Source organism: Mastigoproctus giganteus, chromosome 5 (assembly GCF_048544385.1).
Source record: "Mastigoproctus giganteus isolate SK-2022 chromosome 5, ASM4854438v1, whole genome shotgun sequence".
Lineage (NCBI taxonomy): Eukaryota > Metazoa > Arthropoda > Arachnida > Uropygi > Thelyphonidae > Mastigoproctus > Mastigoproctus giganteus.
The window spans coordinates 88,656,257-88,676,894 of NC_143579.1; the positions used below are offsets into that span (position 1 = coordinate 88,656,257).

The following is a 20,638-nucleotide window of genomic DNA, read 5'->3' on the forward strand; positions in this document are numbered from 1 at the left end:
ATAAATGAGAGTAAAGTGGAGGAGAAATTGTCGAAGATAAACATAAGAAAGGCACCTGGAGTGGATGGAATCTATCCAGTTATATTAAAGGAAGCAGCAAAGGAAGTAAGCAAACCTTTAGCCATAATTATAAGAGCTTCCTTCCATAATTATAAGAGCTTCCTTCCATTTGCATGGGAGTTCCCCATGCAAATACATCACCAATTCACAAAGGGGGTTCAAAAGGCGACATAAAAACTACAGACCTGTTAGTTTAACTTGTGTTCTGGAGAACATAATGGGATCGCTTGTTAAAGAAGCATTGCAGGATCATCTAGACAAGACTACAGTAATAGTTAAGACACAGCATGGGTTTGTTAAAGGGAGGTCTTGTCTGACCAATTTAATTGGATACTATGATGTGGTCACAAAGGAATTGATGCCAAAAATAATTTTGATATCATGTACTTGAATTTCAGGAAAGCTTTTTATAATGTTGCCCATGGAAAACTGCTATACAAATTGGAGAGGTATGGGATTAAGGGTAAGTTGGTACAATGGATAAAGGGATGGTTGAGTGGGAGAAGACAGATAGTGGTAATCAATGGACACTGCTCTTCATGGACAAATGTTATTAGTGGAGTTCTCCAAGATTCGGTATTGGGCCCATTGTTGTTTTGTATATTTATCAGTGATATTGGTGAAGGTATATCAGGTTTAATGTCCAAGTTTGCAGATGATACAAAGGTTGGCAGGGTTGTTAATGACAGTAAATACAATATGCTACGCCAACTGGATCTAGATAAGTTGGGAAAATGTGCTGAGAAGTGGCAACTGAAATTTAACATTGACAAATGCAAAGTACTGCATATGGGTAGCAATAACCGAAGAGAAATGTTCCAGCTCTGTGGTGCTACACTCAGGGAGGTGGAAACTGAAAGTCCTAGGGGTATTTGGGCTGGGGAATATGAAGTTCGCTAAGCAGTGCAGACAGGCTGCCAGGGCAGGTCATGTAGTCTTTTCAATGATATATAGGAATATATAGCAGGGACAGGGAGGTGATTATCCCGTTATACAAGGCAGTGGTCAGGCCACACCTAGAGTACTGTGTACAGGTCTGTAGGCCTCATTTTAGGAAGGATGTAGAGTTGCTAGATCGAGTGCAAAGAAGGGGAACAAAGGGGTGTTCATACCAAGAAAGACTTAAGTTCTGCAAATTTGCCTGAAGAGTAGGCACCTGCAGGTGATCTGATTGAGGTGTATAAGGCCTTGAATGGGTTGAGCAATCTGAATGCTGATTATTATTATTGTTATTATTAGCTATATGGTGCAAGGAAGCCTGGGGCTTATGCTGCACCAGCCAAAAAAAACAATTTCTGAATTACCCTGAGAGAGAGAGAGAGAGAGAGAGCAAAAGTCAGAAGTAGAAGGGGAATCACCAAGAAAGAGAAGAATAAGGAGATCCAACTCAGGAACCTGGGTGTGCCAAGCCCGCACTCACCAGATATGAACTCCTGGGGTTAAATGGGATTCTTCCTCTTGCTAACCTGGGGGGGGGTGGCACAGTTTCAAATTGAGGAAAGATAGTTGTAGAATAGAGGTGCGGAAATTTGCCTTTAGCCAGTGGGTAGTTAATTGGTGGAACAGGCTTCCATCTTTTGTTGTGGAAGCTAATAGCCTAAATAAATTTATAGCTGAGCTGGACAGGCATTTGGAAGGGGTGAACTGGGAAATTTTTTTTTTTTTTTTTTTTTTCCTTTGGCTGATGCTGCATAAGCTTGCTTTCTTGCATCGTATGCCTCTACTAATGCTAATGCATGAATGTTTTCAGTGGCCACTCGTATGTTATTTTTTTCCCTAAATTCTGGTGCTGAAATTGCATTGCATCCTGTTGTAGCTTCAAGTGCCTGTGCAAATGTTCTATGGAGATAGTAAGCCTTGAAAGTTGTAAACATCCCTTCGTCCATGAGTTGCAATAATGAAGTCATATTTGCTGGTAAAAAAACTTTCATGTTTTTATTTAAGTCGCCAAGTGCAGAAGGATGTCCAGGTACATTATCTAAAAACAACAGAGCTTTAAAAGTAAGATTATTTTTCTTGCAATAGGCTTCAAATGTTGGACAGAAATAATATGTAAACCAGTCTTCAAATAGGGCTTTGGCCATCCGTGCTTTTTTATTTGAATGCAAAATGGCTGGAAGAGTTCAATGGCTGTATCCTTTTAAAGCCCTTGGATTTTGTATACAGTACACAACCATAGGCTTCAATTTAAAATCACCTTCAGCATTACCTCCTAATAAAAGCATTAGTCGATCTTTTGAGACTTTATGCTTGGGGGTGTGATGCTTCAGTTGCAGCCAAATAAGTTTTATTGGCATCCATTTCCAAATTAGGCCCATTTCATCTACATTAAATATTTGCCGATCATCGTATTCACCATCCTAAATGATTTTTGCAATGCAGGAATTTTTGCTGCAGCATCTTCATCAGGACTAGCAGCTTCCCCTGTTACTTTAACATTATGCTGTCCTGCTTTATTTTTGAAACGTTCAAACCACCATGAACTAGCAATAAATGTTTCAGCCACCCCTCAATATTTTGTTTCTTTGAACTTAGTAAAAATGTTAATAGCTTTGCTCTGAATATTGTTTTTAGTTAATGGAATTCTTTTTGATTGAAATCTTCTATCCAAATTGATAAAAGACTTTCCATTTCAATCATTATTGAAGTTTTGTTTCTGGTATTTTGTAAAACAAAAGAAGTTGTTGAAACTTTACCTTTCCCTTTTGTGTCCTAACGGCTCGAGATAGTTTGTACGGTAGACTCGCTGTACCCTAGATCCCTTACGATTTTCGCATAGTTATCACCACTTTCATGTTTTTTAATAACTTCAAGTTTTTCAGCTAAAGTAATAACTTTTTGGTTTTTTTGTATTGCAGTCATGTTGTTTTTCACTCTTTCTTTTATCCTTAATTAACAGGAGTAGAAAAGTAGAATTTTTAAATATGTCTGCATGTGACTTTATTAGCAGGAGACAAACAAGTAACACATCTACTTCCGATGGTTGATGAAACACACTGAGGCAGGCAGCGGACAAACGCTCATTTATTGGCTGTCAGACGCTTAGCACGAGATTGAAATCTTTTTCAACTTTCAATAAAAAAGATCACGTTAACTGGAAATTTGGATCACGTAGAATAAAATGTGATATAATTTTTTTCAAATTGCGGTAACTGAAAAACGTGTTAATCAAACTTGCATTATGCAAGGCCTGGCTGTATACAGCTGAGACAAGATGTACAAGCAAAAATAAAACAAATAAATGAAAACAGCAAGGGAAAATAACTAACGAAACACTAAGAGATAAAGTGAGGAAATACAACCTGTTAATGAATGAATGGAAATATAATAGGGGAAAAATGGGAAAATCATATAAACAGGATGTATAATGACACCTGTGTAAAAATAATAAAGAACTGGAGACCCATCAGCAAACAAAGTAGAGGAAGGGCAAGACGATGATGTGAGAATGGTCTATCCTAACTCAAAGCACTATGCTTAATAGAAAAAGCAGTTAAGTGCCTTTACAAGCAGCTGAAACCATCCATGCAAATCCCATGCTAGAGATAATACAGACCATCAGGCAACAGGAGGGAAAACAAACAGTCAGAATGGTCTAAGAAGCCATCTCCCTGTTTTTATTAAAAACTTTTATCCTGTCATTCTTTCCAAGTTTGGGATCCATCGTCTCACTACCTTTCTGCCAAGAGGAGTACTCCAAGGATCTGTTTCAAGGGGTCTGTTTTTTTTTTTTTTTGCCATAAAAACCCAATTACCAAACAGCTTCCAACTGTAAATAGTATTGTCTCTCTGATTTGACAAATTTATCATATTTTCCCACATGTGGGAAATAGTGAGTCATTAAAAAAACATTTGCTTGTCCTCAAAAATAATGTAACTGGGAGCTAGTAAGGACTCAAGACTAGTAGCCTACCAAGTGATGCACTCCTGATTCGGGCCCCTGAACAGAATAACCAAGTGAAAACTACTCTGGTTCAAAAGGACTTAGTTTTATTAGGAAACTCAGTTCTCAGGGAAACGGGAAATTTTTTTTGTAATAAGGATACGTGGACTAGAACCAAGGTATATCTGCCAGGAGCAACTATTAATGATGTCACCAACAGACTGTCAGATTTTAAGGTAAAGAGAATATTATTATTCATGTGGGAACTAATGACATATTAAGCATACACGATCTGATGATTTGTTAGACAAATATAGGACCATGCTGAAGAAATGCCACGAGTTAGGTCACCATATCTTATGTGTCTACAATTCTGCTCAGGATTATACACTGAAAGCCTTGTGTTTAAATGAACACTCGAAAAACTCTGCAAGGCTTTTGGAGGAAACTTACTATCAGCTTGGCCCGCACCTGTAACGAGAAGGGATCTATTTTGTAGAGACAGGATACATTTAAACACAGGTGGTGCAAGAGTTTTTGCCAGTATTATTGAGGATACCTTAAATGTTGAGGGGAACTGCTAGTTTTGGGAAGGAGCAGCAGTGCGTAGCACATGCTTCTTGATTAGATCGGGGTTTGAGCCCGTAACCACCAAATACGGAGGATGCGGAAAGGTCAGGGAATGACCACTGCATATCCCGGAGCAATATGGCCTTAGTTGCTAATGCTCCTAAAAACCAAATAACAAACAAACAAAGCTAGTTTGGGGGGGGACAGGGTACTGTACATATGTGTTTATCTGATAATATTGATCAAAGTAATGCTTGCACATACTTCAAGAGTTCTTGTTTGTTACTGCAACAGAACATATTAGCAAGATGTTCTGAGGACAGAAACGTTTCAAATGAGCGGATTTGAATGCTGGGGAAGCGAGCTTAAATTTTTTTTTTTTTTTTTTTTGTTAGTTGTTGCCGCATCAGCTTCTATGGCCATATTGCACCTCTCAAAGTTTTTGCATTTTACTGTGATCCAAGCCCGAGGCAGGAATCGAACCCACGACCTTTGGGTTGCCAGGCAGGCACTTTACCTACCTGGCTAGCCCGGTCGGCTGAGCTTAAATAACTTTAAGGCGTGTGTCAGCATAGTTAACTTTACAAGAACACTAAGTCTTAATTGTTTATAATATAATATCAGAAGTGTCGTCAATAAAATGATCGAATTTGAACTGCTGATTAGGTCAAGTAACGCTGGCACAATAGGGCTTATGGAAACATAGTGGCACTGGGAGATAGGGATGATGAGTTTCAGTACAGAATGTATAATGTATTTAGGAAGGATAGGGAAGATATAAGGGATGGTGGGGGCATGCTTCTCATCAAAAGCAGCCTGAGTGCGAGAAAAGCTTTCCCAGATTCAGACATTTTGCATGCTAGTATAGAATCTGTATGGTGTGAGATAGTTGAAAGCAAAGGTATAATGAGAGTGGGAGTAATCTACAAGCCAGGAGATTGTGAAGATTATGAAGGCATATACCCTATAATCCTAAGGGAGGCGACAAGTGAGTGCATTGAACCATTGAGGCTAATTATAAGAGCATCACTGGACTCAGGAGTGATTCCCTTGGATTGGAAAAGTGCCAATGTATCTCCAATACATAAGGGTGGTTCTAAGAGTGAAGTGGGAAATTAGCAGCTGGTTAGTACAGCTTCAGCAGTTGGGAAAATCATGGAGACAGTGATCAAAGATGGAATTCAGGATCGTTTAGATAGAAATTAAATTCTGAAGGGTACTCAGCATGGTTTTGTAGATGGAAAATCATGTTTAACTAATCTGGTTTGCTATTTTGACAGTGTCACTCAAGAACTAGACTTATGCAATAATTTTGTCATTGTTTTTTTGAATTTCAGCAAAGCATTTGACTCAGTTCCACATGAGCAGTTACTTTCTAAGTTAGAACAGGTTGGAATCACAGGGAAAATCCTTAGATGGATTGTTGGATGGCTTCAGGGTAGGAGGCAAAGGGTTGTGATAAATGATTATTCCTCAGATTGGGTTGATGGAAGAAATGTTCTGCAAGGATCAGTATTAGGACCAGTGTTGTTTTTGATTTTCATAAATTACATCGATGAAGGGATAGAGGGTGTGATGTCTAAATTTGCAGATGATCTATAGATTGGTAGAGTAGTTAATGATCACCACCAGGCAGAGCTTCTTTAGTTTGACCTAGATAGACTTCACGAATGGTCAGAAAAATGTCAGCTATGCTTTAATCCAGCAAAGTGTAAGGTATTACACATGGGGAACAGTAACCTAAAATAACTTATTCACTTGGTGGAGTTGAACTAAAGCCTGTAGTGGAGGGGACTTTGGTATTAAGATACGGTCAGAATGAAGTTCTCCGAGCATTATAGACTGGTTGCAAGGAAGGCCCATGGTGTCCTATTAATGATTTATCAAACAATTGCTAGTAGAGATAAGGACATCATAATCCCATTATATACTTGGAATACTGTGTTGAAGTATGGAAACCTCACCTGGTGAGATTGGCAAAATGGCGATCTCACCAGGTGAAGGATATGTGGAAAGACTTCGAATATGTGGGGTGCAGAGTTTGGAAACTAGGCACCTTAGAGAAGACTTGATCAAGGTGATTAAGGCTCTGAGAGGCATAAGCAAAATGAATGAGGATGAAAATTTCAGGGTTATAAATGATTCTAGAACTAGGGACCATAATTTCAAGTTACTGGGGGGGGGGGAGATGTTTAAACTGAATTGCAGTAAGTTTTATTTTAGCCAGTGAGTTATAAATTACTGGAATAAGTTACCTACATAGGTGGTAGAGGTTAACAGTTTTGGGAAATTCAAAGGTCAGCTGGATAACTACCTTCAGTAAGAGGAAAATGCAGAGGTTTTCTCTTTCCTTTTCTCTTATTAATTGTTATTTTTTTAAATTTTATTCTTATTTTTATTTTATTTATATTTTATTTTTATTTATTTTATTTATATTTTGTTATTTTATTTTTTATTTATTTATTTGGCTGGTGCAGCATAGGCCATAGACTTCCTTGCACCATGTGGCCTTTGCTAATACTAATGGCAATAACGGTCATTGATGAAGGACAACTGTACCAAACCACCCATCAACTTAACCCCTGGGCAGTGGCCAGTAGCTTCAGGTTATCACCTTAGAAGACCATTTGCATATATTTTTTACACAAAAATAATTTTTGCCCGAAATCTGAATTTTGTCTTGTTCAAAATGATATTTCAGTAGTTCTAGAAATGAAATTCTTGGGACTTGATAAAAAAGTTGACCATTCCTCTGCATATTCTTCAACTACAAACAAAGTACATGAAACCATTGAATATCCCCTCTTCTCTTTCTCCATGGATTGCAGGTCAGTACACTTTACTTCATCTATTTGATCATGCGCTTTGATCAAAAATAGATGATAGATGACGGGTCCTTAGTATATATGCATCTGTCAAAAAAAAAAAAAACTGTATTCCGTTTGCTTGAACCCATCCACCATCGGGCTATTTGTATTGCTGCTGGAGCATTTGGAACAACTCCTCAAAGTCTATATGTGATAGCAAATGAACTGTCCCTATTTCTTCGGCAAATGTAGTTTTTTCCCTACAGTATGATTTTATACTGAAATCCTCCCTCACCCCTTGTGAACAACTGTCACACTGCCCATTATTTTGGTCTCCATATCCAGAGTTTAAAATCTTGGACTTGCTGTCCACCAATTTGAATTTCATAATATTCACTATAGCTCCAATACAACAACAATCCTCTTCATTTTGGCATGCTCGTTTTTCTTCCTGTGATTCTGCCTTAACAACTGGCAGAAGTGCAACTCTCCATCTTCTGTCTTACTGTTAGTGTTCGCAGATGGTTCGAAGTAAGAAGAACCCCTGAAATCTGCTGCTGTCTTCCCAGACATTACAATATATGACCAGATTCCCACTGAAAGCAGCTTATTCACTACTGATTTGCATGCTATAAAGCAGCTTAGGATCACATTAAACTCACCACCTCCAGTAATGTGTTATATGTACTAGTTCTCCGACTTCTTGCAAGCCGTATCAACAATAGTGTATAATCCTTGTTCAGTCAGGTCCCAGGTCCAGCAGCAGCTACTTTATCTTTAGCCATCTTATTTTGATATACGTTTACTGCAAGTAATGAAGTAAAATCGTTTCCCAGTGGCAAAATTCATGACATGCACAGCCCTCAAGCAAATTATACGAGATTAAGCCTGTAAATATTGACAGCCTAGTCTGCATAGGAACTGTAGAGAGGAAGTTGTTTTAAATTGACTTTGAATATCAGGTGTAATCATCTTGCACATTCTTTGATGCTGAGGTTTGTGACCCTCCTGTTTGCAAGCATTGTAACACCCTTTTAACGGTTAAGCATATCTTTGTGAATGCACACATTTAATGTTATTGTGCTTTTAATCATTTGACTGAGCCTAGACACAATCAGATTTTATCTGGCAAAGACTGTCTGAAATTTTTAATTTTTTACATACCATGAATTTGTTTAAATATATATAAATATAATTTTTAAAAGTCAGTCATATGCACTCTTATTTCTTTATTTACTTTTATTAATTTATTGTACCTTTGACTTTTATACCATTTTACATGGTATAAAATTATTTTTTGGCTACCCTGCCACTGACCTTTTAGGTGTATTTTACTTTTTACTTGACACTTCATGGCTTAAATTGCTCATGCATCTACAAAGTTGAAATAAATACAGTACATATAAATTATCTACACTTAAAAATTAAGTGGAGATAAGTGTTAAAAGTATATCATAAAAAGGTATTAAAAATTGTATATGAAAAATTTGTGTATAATTGAAATGTTCTGGAACCTCAGTATTAGGTTAATCAAAATTTTGCCTTTTCAGATATTGGTACTTTTTATAATGAATGTTAAGTATTTCAATATGCATTTATACATGTGGTACCTTGGTATAATGCATGTGTTGATGATATCTTTTAACACCTGTGTTATAGCTTGAAATAAAACATCCCCCCCCCCACACACTCTCTCTTAGATTGTTAAGTGAGAACAATGATTGCAAATTGTTTTATTATTGTTGTACTAAACATGCGTGAACTTTCTGCATTAGCTATGGCATGAATACATATTATCTTTATTTGTGGCATTGGTTACCTTTAGCTATGTCTGCTGATGCCTGCTGTTTTTGTATTTCAGCAGCCTGTTAGTCAAAATAACAGGTTATCTCACTAAAGAACAGTTTATTTGTCTTAAGTTTCAGCCTTTCAAAATGAAACATCTAATTGTTCCAAGTTCTCCCATCTGTGTTGTTGGGGGGAGGGTGTAATTAGTATTAGTATTAGTATTAGTATTAGTAACGGCCGTATGGTGCAAGAAAGCCTATGGCTTATGCTGCACCAGCCAAAAAAAAAAAAAAAAAAAAAAAAAAATCCGAACAAAACAATGATAAAAACAAAAATTAAATAAATAAATAATAATAATTAATAAATAAATAAAAATAATAAAATGAAATTAAAAATTAAATAAAAAGGAAATTAATCCTATCATCCTTTGCGCTTCCCTTACCCGAAAGTACTATCCAGATGACCTTTGAATTTCCCCAAACTGTCGGCCTCTACCACCCATGAAGGCAACTTATTCCAGTAATTTATAACTCGCTGGCTAAAATAAAACTTCCTGCAGTCCAATCTAAACATTTCCCCGCATAACTTGAATTTATGTCCCCTAGTTCTAGCATCATTTATAATCTTGAAAATTTTGTCCTCATTCATTTTACTGATGCCTCTCAGAGCCTTAAACACCTCAATCAAATCTCCTCTAAGGTGTCTAGTTTCCAAACTCTGCAACCCACATATTCGAAGTCTTTCTTCATAAGGACGCCCTTTTGCCGATCTCACCAGGCGAGTTACCCTTCTTTGCACCCTTTCAAGAAGCTCGATGTCTTTCTTTAGGTGCGGTCTCCATACTTGAACACAGTATTCCAAGTGTGGTCTAACATAGGCCTTATATAATGGGATTATCACGTCCCTATCTCTACTTGCAAAAGTTCGATAGATCATCGATAGGACACCATGGGCCTTCCTTGCAACCTGTTTACTTGCAACCTAATTGCTGAGTGACACAATGGTTATAATGGCAATTGTTCAGCACCTGTCCCCTGACTCATCTTTGTTTATTGGGTAAGGAGGTAGGAATGACCAAAAGATATACTTGACTCTTTTACAAATTGTAATTATTTTTATCTGAGTTGCAAATGCTACCAAAACGTTTCCCTTTTCGATTTGATACCACAAAGTAATAAAGTTTAATTATAGAATACAAAGTAATAGCATTCAATATAGCAGTTCTTTTCAGAATGATGAAATGTTGGTCTTTTTGAAATCCCTCTCAAAACTCAAACTGAGCTTTGGAAAGGATTTCAGACCAACAGAACATTTTCATTGGATTACAGGAAAAAAAACTTTGTTTTTGTCTAACAAGTACCCCTTTCTCACATGATTAATGTATCACACACATTTGCATTATGCCTTTAGCACTTTTTCCCATTCAACATGTAATTTCATACGTTTGAAAAGGTTGCATGCTGTTTAACAAAGTCATCATCATCACGAACTTGGTCCGCCTTAGGTCTTTTAAGACCTGTTCCGTTGTAGCTCTTGGAAGTGGTTTTGATCTCGCCATCATTGTCTTGGTCGACCCACATCTCTCTCTCTCTCTCTCTCTCTCTCTCTCTCTCTTGCCTGTAGGTTTGTAATTAAAGGCTAATTTTGGGATCCAGTCTGGGTTCATTCTTTTTATGTGGCTGATCCATTTTTCCTGATACCGTTTTATGTCATTTACAATGTTATCTACTTTTAATTTCTTGCGGATATCTATATTTCTTTGGTGGTCTAGTCTTGTAAAGCCTAATAATGGTCTTAAAAGGCTCATTTGTGCTGCTTCTAGTTTGTGTGCATCTTTCTTATTTATGACCCAAGTCTCACAGCTGTAGAAGAGGGCTGGTTTGGAAGTGATGTTGTGCAGTCGTAATTTTGTTTCGGTTGTCATTTGTTTTCCGAAGTTGCGTTTAATCTTTCCATTCATTTTATTATATTTTTGTAGTTTAGTGTGGATGTCTTTCCCTTCATTTGATATTAAATTTCCCAAGTAGGTGAAGTCAGATATTTGTTCTATTATTTTATCATCAATAACAATTTTGACTCTTTGTATGTACTTTCCACATAATCCCATTGATTTTGTTTTTGAGGTGGAGATTTTCGTCTCGTACTTTTTTACCTATTCTATTAGGTTCATTTTCTGCTATCTGTAGTTCATCTTCGGATTTTGTGATTATAACTTGATCATCAGCATATAATATAGTTTGGATTTTATTCCTGTTGTTCAACTGTATTCCGTTGTTAATTGTTTGTTTCCATTTTTTAAGAATTTTAGTGATGGAGATATTAAATAAATTTGGTGATAGTCCACATCCTTATTTCACTCCTTTATTGGTGTTTATCGGGTCTGATAGTTGGCCATTAGAATATTTTATACAGACTTTTGAGTTTTTATATAGGCTTTGGATCGCTTTCCGGAGTTGGGTTGGGATATTTTCTTCACGTAGGATCTGACAAAGCTTTTCCCAGTTTACATTGTCATATGCTTTTTCATAATCAATAAAGAGCAGAAATGTTGGTAGATTGAATTTGGAGAAAATGGCATCTATTGTGCTTCTCCCTTTTCTGAACCTACATTGTTCTTCTTCTAAGAATTGTTCACTTTGTTTATTATGTTTATTCTTTAGTGTATTAGAGTATAGCTTTGCAGCAGTTGTTATCTCTCTGTAGTTGTTAGAGATAGTAAGCCTTATTATAGAATTGTTTAGAGTTATTTCTGGAGCCTTTTTTGTGTAAATTGATTACTATTCCTGTTTCCCAATCTTTGGGTATCTGTTGCTTATGCCATATGATGTTAAATAATTTTAGTAGTGTGTTTTTTAGTAAGGTGCCTCCATATTTAAATAGTTCTACATTCAAATTGTTTATGCCTGGGCTTTTTCTGTTTTTTTGATTTTTGTAATATTAACTCTAGTTCTTCCATTGTTATATTTTCTTCAACTTTGGTTATCGTGGATTCATCTTCCAATTCCCTAGCACCTGGGTTATACCATAGTTTGGAATAGTGTTGCTTCCATTCTGCTTGGGAGATGGAGTTGGTTTTTATTTGATCATTTGTGTCTAGTTGTAATTTCTTAAAAAATTTAAAACCTCTTCTCTGTGGGCCCGTGATATCACGCTCTAAAGATTTAACAAATTTATCCCAGTCATCTCGTCGGATTCTTCTGGTTAGTTTTTCTGACTTCTGCTCTAAGCTCTTTATTTTATGTGTAGATGTAGATCTATAGTTTGTAGGAACAGTTTATAGGCCTTTTTTTTCTCATTGATTGTTTGTTTCAATTCTTCATTCCAAGTTCTTAGCCAGTTTTTATTTTTTATAGGTTTATATCCAAGACTTTCTTCAGCAGCTCCCAGAATTGATTTTTTCATGTTTGACCAGATTTCCTCAGCATTATCACTTTCATCTGATTTGAGTTTATCTTTCAATCGACTTTCATACATGAATTTAGTGCTTTCATCTTCCAACAAATGTATTTTTAATTTCTTAGTAGTTTTTGTTGGTATTTTCTTCTTCTTGCCTTCAGAATTGGTCTCTAATTGTATATTTGTTATATCCGTCAACCCTTTATTATTTTTATTACTGTATAATCTACATTAAATATCATTGTCTAATTTTAAATTCAATTATTTCTGCTGTTTTTTAAAAGTTCATATTGTGGTATTTTATTACACAGCTTGTGAACTGCAAAGAACTCAGAATATGTAAAATGCTCACCTATTAACCTTTGTAGTGGCAAATGATGCAAGAAAGCAAGCTTATACAGCATCAGCCAATAAATATAAATAAACTAAAATGCAAAACTCATCACCCATCCATCCGCTCTAATAGGTTGTGAACTTCTTCCACGAATTTAATTAGAGTGCCCCCTTCCACAACAACAGATGGAAAGCTATCCTAGCAATTGACCACCTGCTGGCCAAAGCCCAGCTTCTGCACATATATCATGTTGTTGTTATTTGGTTTTTAGGAGCATTAACAACTAAGGCCATATTGCTCCGGAGACATGCGGTGGTCATTCCCTGACCTTTCCACATATCCTCCATATTTGGTGGTCACCGGCTCGAACCCTGGTCTAATCGAGAAGTGTGTACTACGCACTGCTGCTCCTGCCCACCTGGCTATGGAGGTGCCAAACACACACACACACACACACACACACACACACACACACACACACACACATATATCATGCAAGCATCCTTCCTCAATTTGAATTTATATCCGCTTGTAGTGTGAGCAAGAGATGCTATCAGCATTGAGCTTAATCACTCCAAAGTATTAAACACTGTGATCAAATCTCCCCACAACTTGCTGCAGGTGATGCTGCAATTTGCAGAACTAAAGCCTCTCTTGGTAAGAATCACTCTTTTTTTTTTTTCCTCCCCCTCACTAATTTTTTTGCTGTTTTCTGTACCAGTTCCAAGCAATCTACATTCTACCTAAAATTAGGCTTCCAGACTTGTTTGCTATACTCAAGATGTAGGCTAGCCATTGTGGTCTACAATGGGATAATCATCTCCTTATCCCTGCTGGCACAATTCCTGTATATTGCTGACAAAACCCCCATGAGCTGTACTAGCAATCCATCTGCACTGTTCAGAGAACTTCATATGTGAAACTCACAATTGTCCCAGGTCATTTTCATTCTCCTCTATCCTGAGTGTAGTACCAAATAGTTTGTATAGGACCTTGCATTGGTCAATGTTAATCTTCAACTGCCATTTCTTGCCCCATCTGCTTAATTTTTATAGATCTTGTTCCAGTAGCTTACTATTATACTATGATTACTGTCACTAACCATACTGCCAAACTTCATATCTGCTATCTTACTTATTAAGCCTGACATGCCTTCATCAGTACCATTAATAAATATAGAAAAGAACACTGGAACCAGTACTTTACCTCCAAAGGACTTTGCTAATAACAGTAGTCCAAGAACAGTAATGTCCACTAATAGGTACTCTGTCTTCTCTAACTTAACCATACCTTTATCTGTTACAGTAACTTGCATCTAATGCCACACTACTCCAATTTGTGCAGCAGTCTTTTATGTGCAACAGTATCAAAATTTTTTCTGAAATCTAAGCATATTATATCAGAATTATTTTTTGCATCAATTCCTTTGTTACTGCATAATGTTATCCAATCAGCTTGTTCAGGCAAGATCATCCCTTAATAAATCCATTCTGTGACTGCTGTATAACTGCATTTCTGTCTAGGTGGGTTCTTCAGTACTTTGTATCAAGGTTGAAGTAAAATGTCTGTTCAGTAGGATCATTAACATTTAAACCATTCTTATTTAGTGGACCCGTGTGATCCATTCCCTTCCTTCTAAGCTTTGTTGCTTTTCTTTGCATTCTTTGCTGCAGACTTCTCATATCCATTTACTGTCCAACTTCAAACCCATAGAACCAACTTTTCATCTTCCTCATTTATTCATTCAACTGCCATTTTCTGGAACAACCTTCCTTCATACGTATTTCCTGAAAATTACAATCTACAGAAGTTCAAGTCCAATATCAACAAATATCTTCTTTCGTCTTCTCAACCTCCAACCCAAGCACGGTACTAAGTACTATAGGTTATAATACCTCTCGTGTTTGGGGTTCTCATAAAAAAAAAATATATATCTACATTATCCAGCCTAATTTCCTTTGTAAGTTTATATCTACTAAAAATAAATAGATTTTAAATACTGTGTGAGACCATTGTAGTCACCTTTACAAAAGCAAGTTTCCTTTCCCTTTGACAGTAATTACATGTTTAAGTAAGTCCCATATCATTACACTGTGAACACTGTCACCTAGTGGTTCTCTTTTGAGCAGGTTCTTAATGCATGAAGAGCAGCTGTTGATAATCAGATCACATGCCTTTTTTTTAGTAAGGTGGTATAGATAACAGTCATCCAATAAATCCACAAAAGTCTTTGTACTGTATGAGTGACCAACCCACAATTTCCAGTCAAAATCTAGAAAGTTAAAATTCCCCATTATAAGACAACATTATACTTGTCACAGTTATTAGACTTATGACACACCTCTTCTCTCATTTTTGTTTTCCCGATGCTTATGTCAAACTAGACTACTCAGTAATGCACTGGCCACCCGTATTTGTTGAAGAATAAGAGAAATTTACCTCTATATGATATGTAGAACACTTCTGTATGCTATTCTCCAGAAATTAAAATGAGTATAACATTAACGCAAAATGATTACAGTAAAAAATAAATTGAAAACATTTAAAATTAATTTTTAATTGTTTTCATTTTATATTTTACTGTAATAATTTTGCATTAATGTTATATTTGTTTTAATTTCTGAAAAGTAGCATACGAAAGTGTTCTAAAATTGAGGTAACTTCTCTTAATCTTCTTCAAATATAGAAATCGATCTGGAACATATTGAGCACTAAAGTACTGGTTTATACTATCAAACGACCACCCATATATACATACATACACTGCTGTATACACTGGCTTAGGTTTTTTTTTTTTTTTGTGCTTCTTAAGTAAGAGCAAAATTACCTCCCTCCATGTCTTCTATACACATAGTATTTAAATTCTGCATTCCTTATATCTAATTAACATTTCCATTATCCATTCTGTATCTGTATCCAATTAAATTTATAGTCATTAAATTTGAAGACAATAAGTGTAAGTGATGTATTTATGAAGGTTTAAAGTTTTGTAGGATATTGATAGTAGCTACTGTTCTGATTCTGTGTCCTTTTGCTTGGGTTGGCTACTCTGCTCTTGTGAGATGGATGCTTTCTTTAATGTAATGACTTAGCTCTATTAGGAATGAATCTTCTTCATTGGAAGAATCTATTGTTGGAAGGGTATCCCCTGGATTTGATGGGTGGTAACTGTAATGAAACCTCTGTAAATGACAATATTGCTGTGGAATGTCCTTATCAGACCAAAGATCCATTCCAGCTTCATTGGCTATACAATGGGTATGGAAGAATTTAGTGGTTGTGCAATTCACAGTGAAGTCTGATTAGTATTGTTCGTTGAAATTAGTTCGGAACTACTTGCTCCACTGTCAAGTGCATTCTTGCTTTCCTTCCTTTTCTTAAGATGAATGTGTTGAATTGGTAATCAAAACTTATGGACTCTGGATTTGATAGTCAACGTTCATTTAAATTTTACCATCTGAAGTTCTTCATACCCATGCGGAGCAAGTGTCTGTTTTTTAAATGTTTCATTTGTGTTCTTTATATGTTTTCCTTTAAAATCCATAATAGTAACATTGTTTTATTCCAATTTCAAATAAAATTAATTAAATTTGAGCTAATAAGTTAATCACTCTACTCTATAAATATTCCTATATTAATAATTTCCTAATTTTTTGCAGATATTTTGTGATATTACATATACAGTTACAGCATGTACAGAAAATGAAGCATGTCGTTATGGGCGTTTTTTATGTGCCATGCTAGAGACAGTTATGCGATGGCACAGTGATAAGGTTATCTTTGAAAAGGTATGGAGTTTCTTAATTTAGCAATTCTAAAATATTAATTTTTGTATTTGGCTTGATTGTTTGGAGATACGTGAATAGAGATGATAATGAATAGATCAAATGAAAATATGGCATACCAAGTTTTGAACAACATAATTTTATCACTATTAATATATACAAAATTTCTATAATGTTGTTGGTGGTGACAATGGGGAAATATGTCAAACTTTGCACAGTGTCTTGTGTAGATTTGTTTTAATAATAATAAATGCAAGGTTACTCTATGTAATAATACCTGATAGTTTTGATATAATAATAATTATATCAAAACTAGCTATTGATTTGATGGTCCAACTTAACCCAAAGGCAGATATGTGGGTGCCAAGAGGAGTATTTCCACATGTCTACTCATGTGCTACATTGGTAAAAAAAAAAAAAAAAAACTTATTCACTCTTAACTATTCAAAAAGAAATGTATTTATTTATTTATTTTTTTTTTTTGAAAATAATATTTTTGTCAGCATATAATTCACCAAATACTTTTCAAAAAAAATCCCCAATTTTTATCCATACCAAAAGGACCTATGAGGTTGTTGTGGAAATCTGCCCATTGAGTTCATAAAACGAATCAATTATATAATAAATTTAACGCATATAATTCTGTGTGTATTTGTAAAATTAAATATTATGGTTTGAGCGTCACAAGATACGGAAAGACATTTACTGCTAGTATGCCATGTACTTTGATTCTCTCAAATGCTGTAGGACAGCACCTGTGTACAGTATTGTGTTACTTGCATGCGAGGTCTCCACGAAATATGCATTTACTCCTGACCATTTTAGGCCATAATTTTTGACAGTTTAAATATTTAAAAGTTATTTAGAAAAGTCTACTATTATAATAAAAGTATGAACTCATAATTTGATTTTCAAGGTACGATAAATATTCCTCCATTTACCTAAACTTTATTTATTGATAATTTTAGTATTTTTTCACATTATCTGCTCAGTAAGATAACAGCTGTGTTGCAACCCTTTTGGATTGACAATTTGAGATTACCTGCTATTTCACATACTGTTTATTTGTTTGAACTCTGAGAGACAGAAACATGTTCTCCCTGTGCATTGTATCATTTAGTAATTTTAAGTATGTGCTGTAGAGAAGTCTATTATGATTTTCATTTAGGTCATTATTATATTAATACCACTCTTATACCACGTAAAATTATTTTATTAGGCTGTTTGTCTACATTGTTATACATTAAAGTGTATTATCTAATCGGAATTACTAAACAATGCAATGCACAGGAAGAACATACTTCTGTCTCTCAGAGCTCAAAAAATAAACATTAATATAATAATAACCTTAATGGAAAACAACCACGTAGCATCCTTTCCTAACTATATTATGATTTTATCCTGTAGTTACAGAGAACTAGATAACAGTTATTAGGCTGTTTATTGAAAATCCCTTTTTATGTTATTTTACTATGTTATAAAGGAAAACTTTATGGAAGCTTTGAAATATGCAGTAGAGTAATTTCCTTAATAAACACCATTCTCTCCTGAAAAGTAGTTCATAAAGAAACATTGTGTAAATTGTGGCTCAAGAGGATATGTTCCAAAAAATAAAATTATCACTTTCAAAAATTTATAACTGGTATAATAAGATTTTAAAATAACATTTTTATTTCAGTATGTAATACAGGTGGATTGTATTTCAGGAACCATACTTATGAGTTAGGTAATGACTGCACAAGGACAGTTTTGTATAAGAAAACCCAGTATAACACTGCATCTTAGCACATCTATACCTATTAAGAAATATTGTTCAAGGTATAGGCCTAAATGGTTGTCAAATGAACTAATGAGACTCGTAACAGAGAAGAAAAATGCATGGGATGTATATAAATTATCAAGCGACTCAGAAGCCTATGGCAGATATAAGTTAATCTGTAATCAGGTCACAAAGGAGGTTCGGCAGGCGAAGGCAGATTACGAGAAATCCTTGGCAAAAGATGCTAAGAAAAACAGTAAGGATTTCTTTACTTATATAAACTCTAAAAGGAAGGGGATGAATCTGATTGGTCCACTTGACATCGATGGTTCGACTGTTGATGATCCTGCTCAGATAGCAAACAAACTGATTGAGTATTTTGCCTCTACATTCACACGTGAGGAATTATTATGGTTTGAAAATGGCAGAAGGTTATCAAATTGTAGCAGGGTGCTTAATGATCTTGTAATAACTGAGAGCAAAGTGGAAGAGAAATTGTTGAAGTTAAACGTAAGAAAAGCACCTGGGGTGGATGGGATCTATCCAGTTATATTAAAGGAGGTGGCAAAGCAACTAAGCAAACCCTTAGCCATAATTATGAGAGCATCCTTGGACTCAGGGGAGGTTCCCACGGACTGGAGATGTGAAAATGTATCCCCAATTCACAAAGGGGGATCGAAGGGTGACAGGAGTAATTACAGACCTGTTAGTTTAACTTCTGTTCTGGGTAAAATAATGGAGTCGCTGATTAAAGATGCATTGCAGGATCATCTAGACAAGACTGCAGCAATAATTCAGACACAGCATGGGTTTGTTAAGGGAAAGTCTTGTCTGACAAATTTGATAGGATATTATGATGTGGTTACAAAGGAACTGGATGCAAAAAATAATTTTGATATCATATATTTGGATTTCAGGAAAGCTTTTGACACTGTTGCGCATGGAAGACTATTGTACAAATTGGAGCAGAATGGTATTAAGGGTAAGTTGCTACAATGGATAAAGGGATGGTTAAGCGTGCGAGAAGACAGAGGGTGGTAATCAATGGGTGCTGCTCTTCTTGGACTAATGTTATTAGTGGTGTCCCACAGGGTTCGGTGTTAGGTCCACTGTTGTTTTGTATATTTATCAGTGATATTGATGAAGGTATATCAGGCTTAATGTCGAAGTTTGCAGATGATACAAAGGTTGGCAGGGTTGTTAATGACAGTAATGGCAGTGTGCTACTGCAACAGGATCTAGATAATTTGGGCAGATGGGCTAAGAAGTGGCAACTGAAGTTTAACCTTGACAAATGCAAAGTACTGCATATGGGTAGAAGTAACCCCAGAGAAACGTACCAACTGTGTGGTACTACACTTAAGGTGGTAGAAAATGAAAAAGACCTGGGAGTGATTGTGCAGTCAGATATGAAGTTCTCTGAGCAATGCAGACAGGCTGCCAGGGCAGGTCATGGGGTTTTGTCAATGATATATAGGAATTTTGCTAGCAGGGAAAAGGAGGTGATTGTCCCTTTGTATAAGGCAATGGTCAGGCCACGGCTTGAGTACTGCGTACAGGTCTGGAGGCCTCATTTTAGGAAGGATGTAGATTTACTTGAGCGTGTACAGAGAAGGGCAACAAGATTGGTGAGGGGAATGAAGGGATCCTCTTACCGAGAGAGAGAGGCTTAAGTTCTGCAAATTGCAGTGGCTGGAGACTAGGCACCTGCGCAGTGATCTGATTGAGGTATATAAGGCCTTGAATGGGTTGAGCATGCTGAATTCTGATGGGATCCTTCCACTTGTTCAGATTACGAACCTAAGGGGGCATAAATTGAAATTAAGAAAAGACAGATGTAGAATAGATGTGCAGAAATTTGCCTTTAGCCAGCGGGTGGTTAATTGCTGGAACAAACTTCCATCTGTCGTTGTGGAAGTTGATAGGTTGAACAAATTTAAGGAGGAACTGGACAGGCATTTGGAGGGAATGGTGTGATTTTTTTTTTTTTTTTTTTTTTTTTTTGGCTGATGCTGCATAAGCTCATACATTTGCTTTCTTGCATCACATGCCACTACTACTACAGCAGCTTTGGAATTGTTTATAGAGAATGGTTGTTACTGACACAAACCGAGTCTAGCAGTAAGCCTCTCGCTAGCTATTGTATTATATTTACAATGGCCTCTCACTGACTGGAGTTTGAATATTATCTGACACGACAATTGCATTATTGTTCTTCATAAGATAACAATTACAAACCAGTAGTGTGGGATGTGT

The 20,638-nt window shown here is 36.0% G+C and overlaps 1 protein-coding gene across 4 annotated transcripts in view; it reads left to right on the forward strand.

Moving 5' to 3' along the window:
- tho2 (THO complex subunit 2-like protein) overlaps positions 1–20,638 on the forward strand; it is a 1,047,711-nt gene that overhangs the window by 512,273 nt on the left and 514,800 nt on the right. For all 4 annotated transcript variants that reach the window (XM_090374101.1, XM_090374103.1, XM_090374104.1 and 1 more), the window contains one exon: positions 16,498–16,626. In XM_090374101.1, coding sequence (XP_090230227.1) covers positions 16,498–16,626 — 129 coding nt within the window. The remainder of the gene's footprint in view (positions 1–16,497; positions 16,627–20,638) is intronic.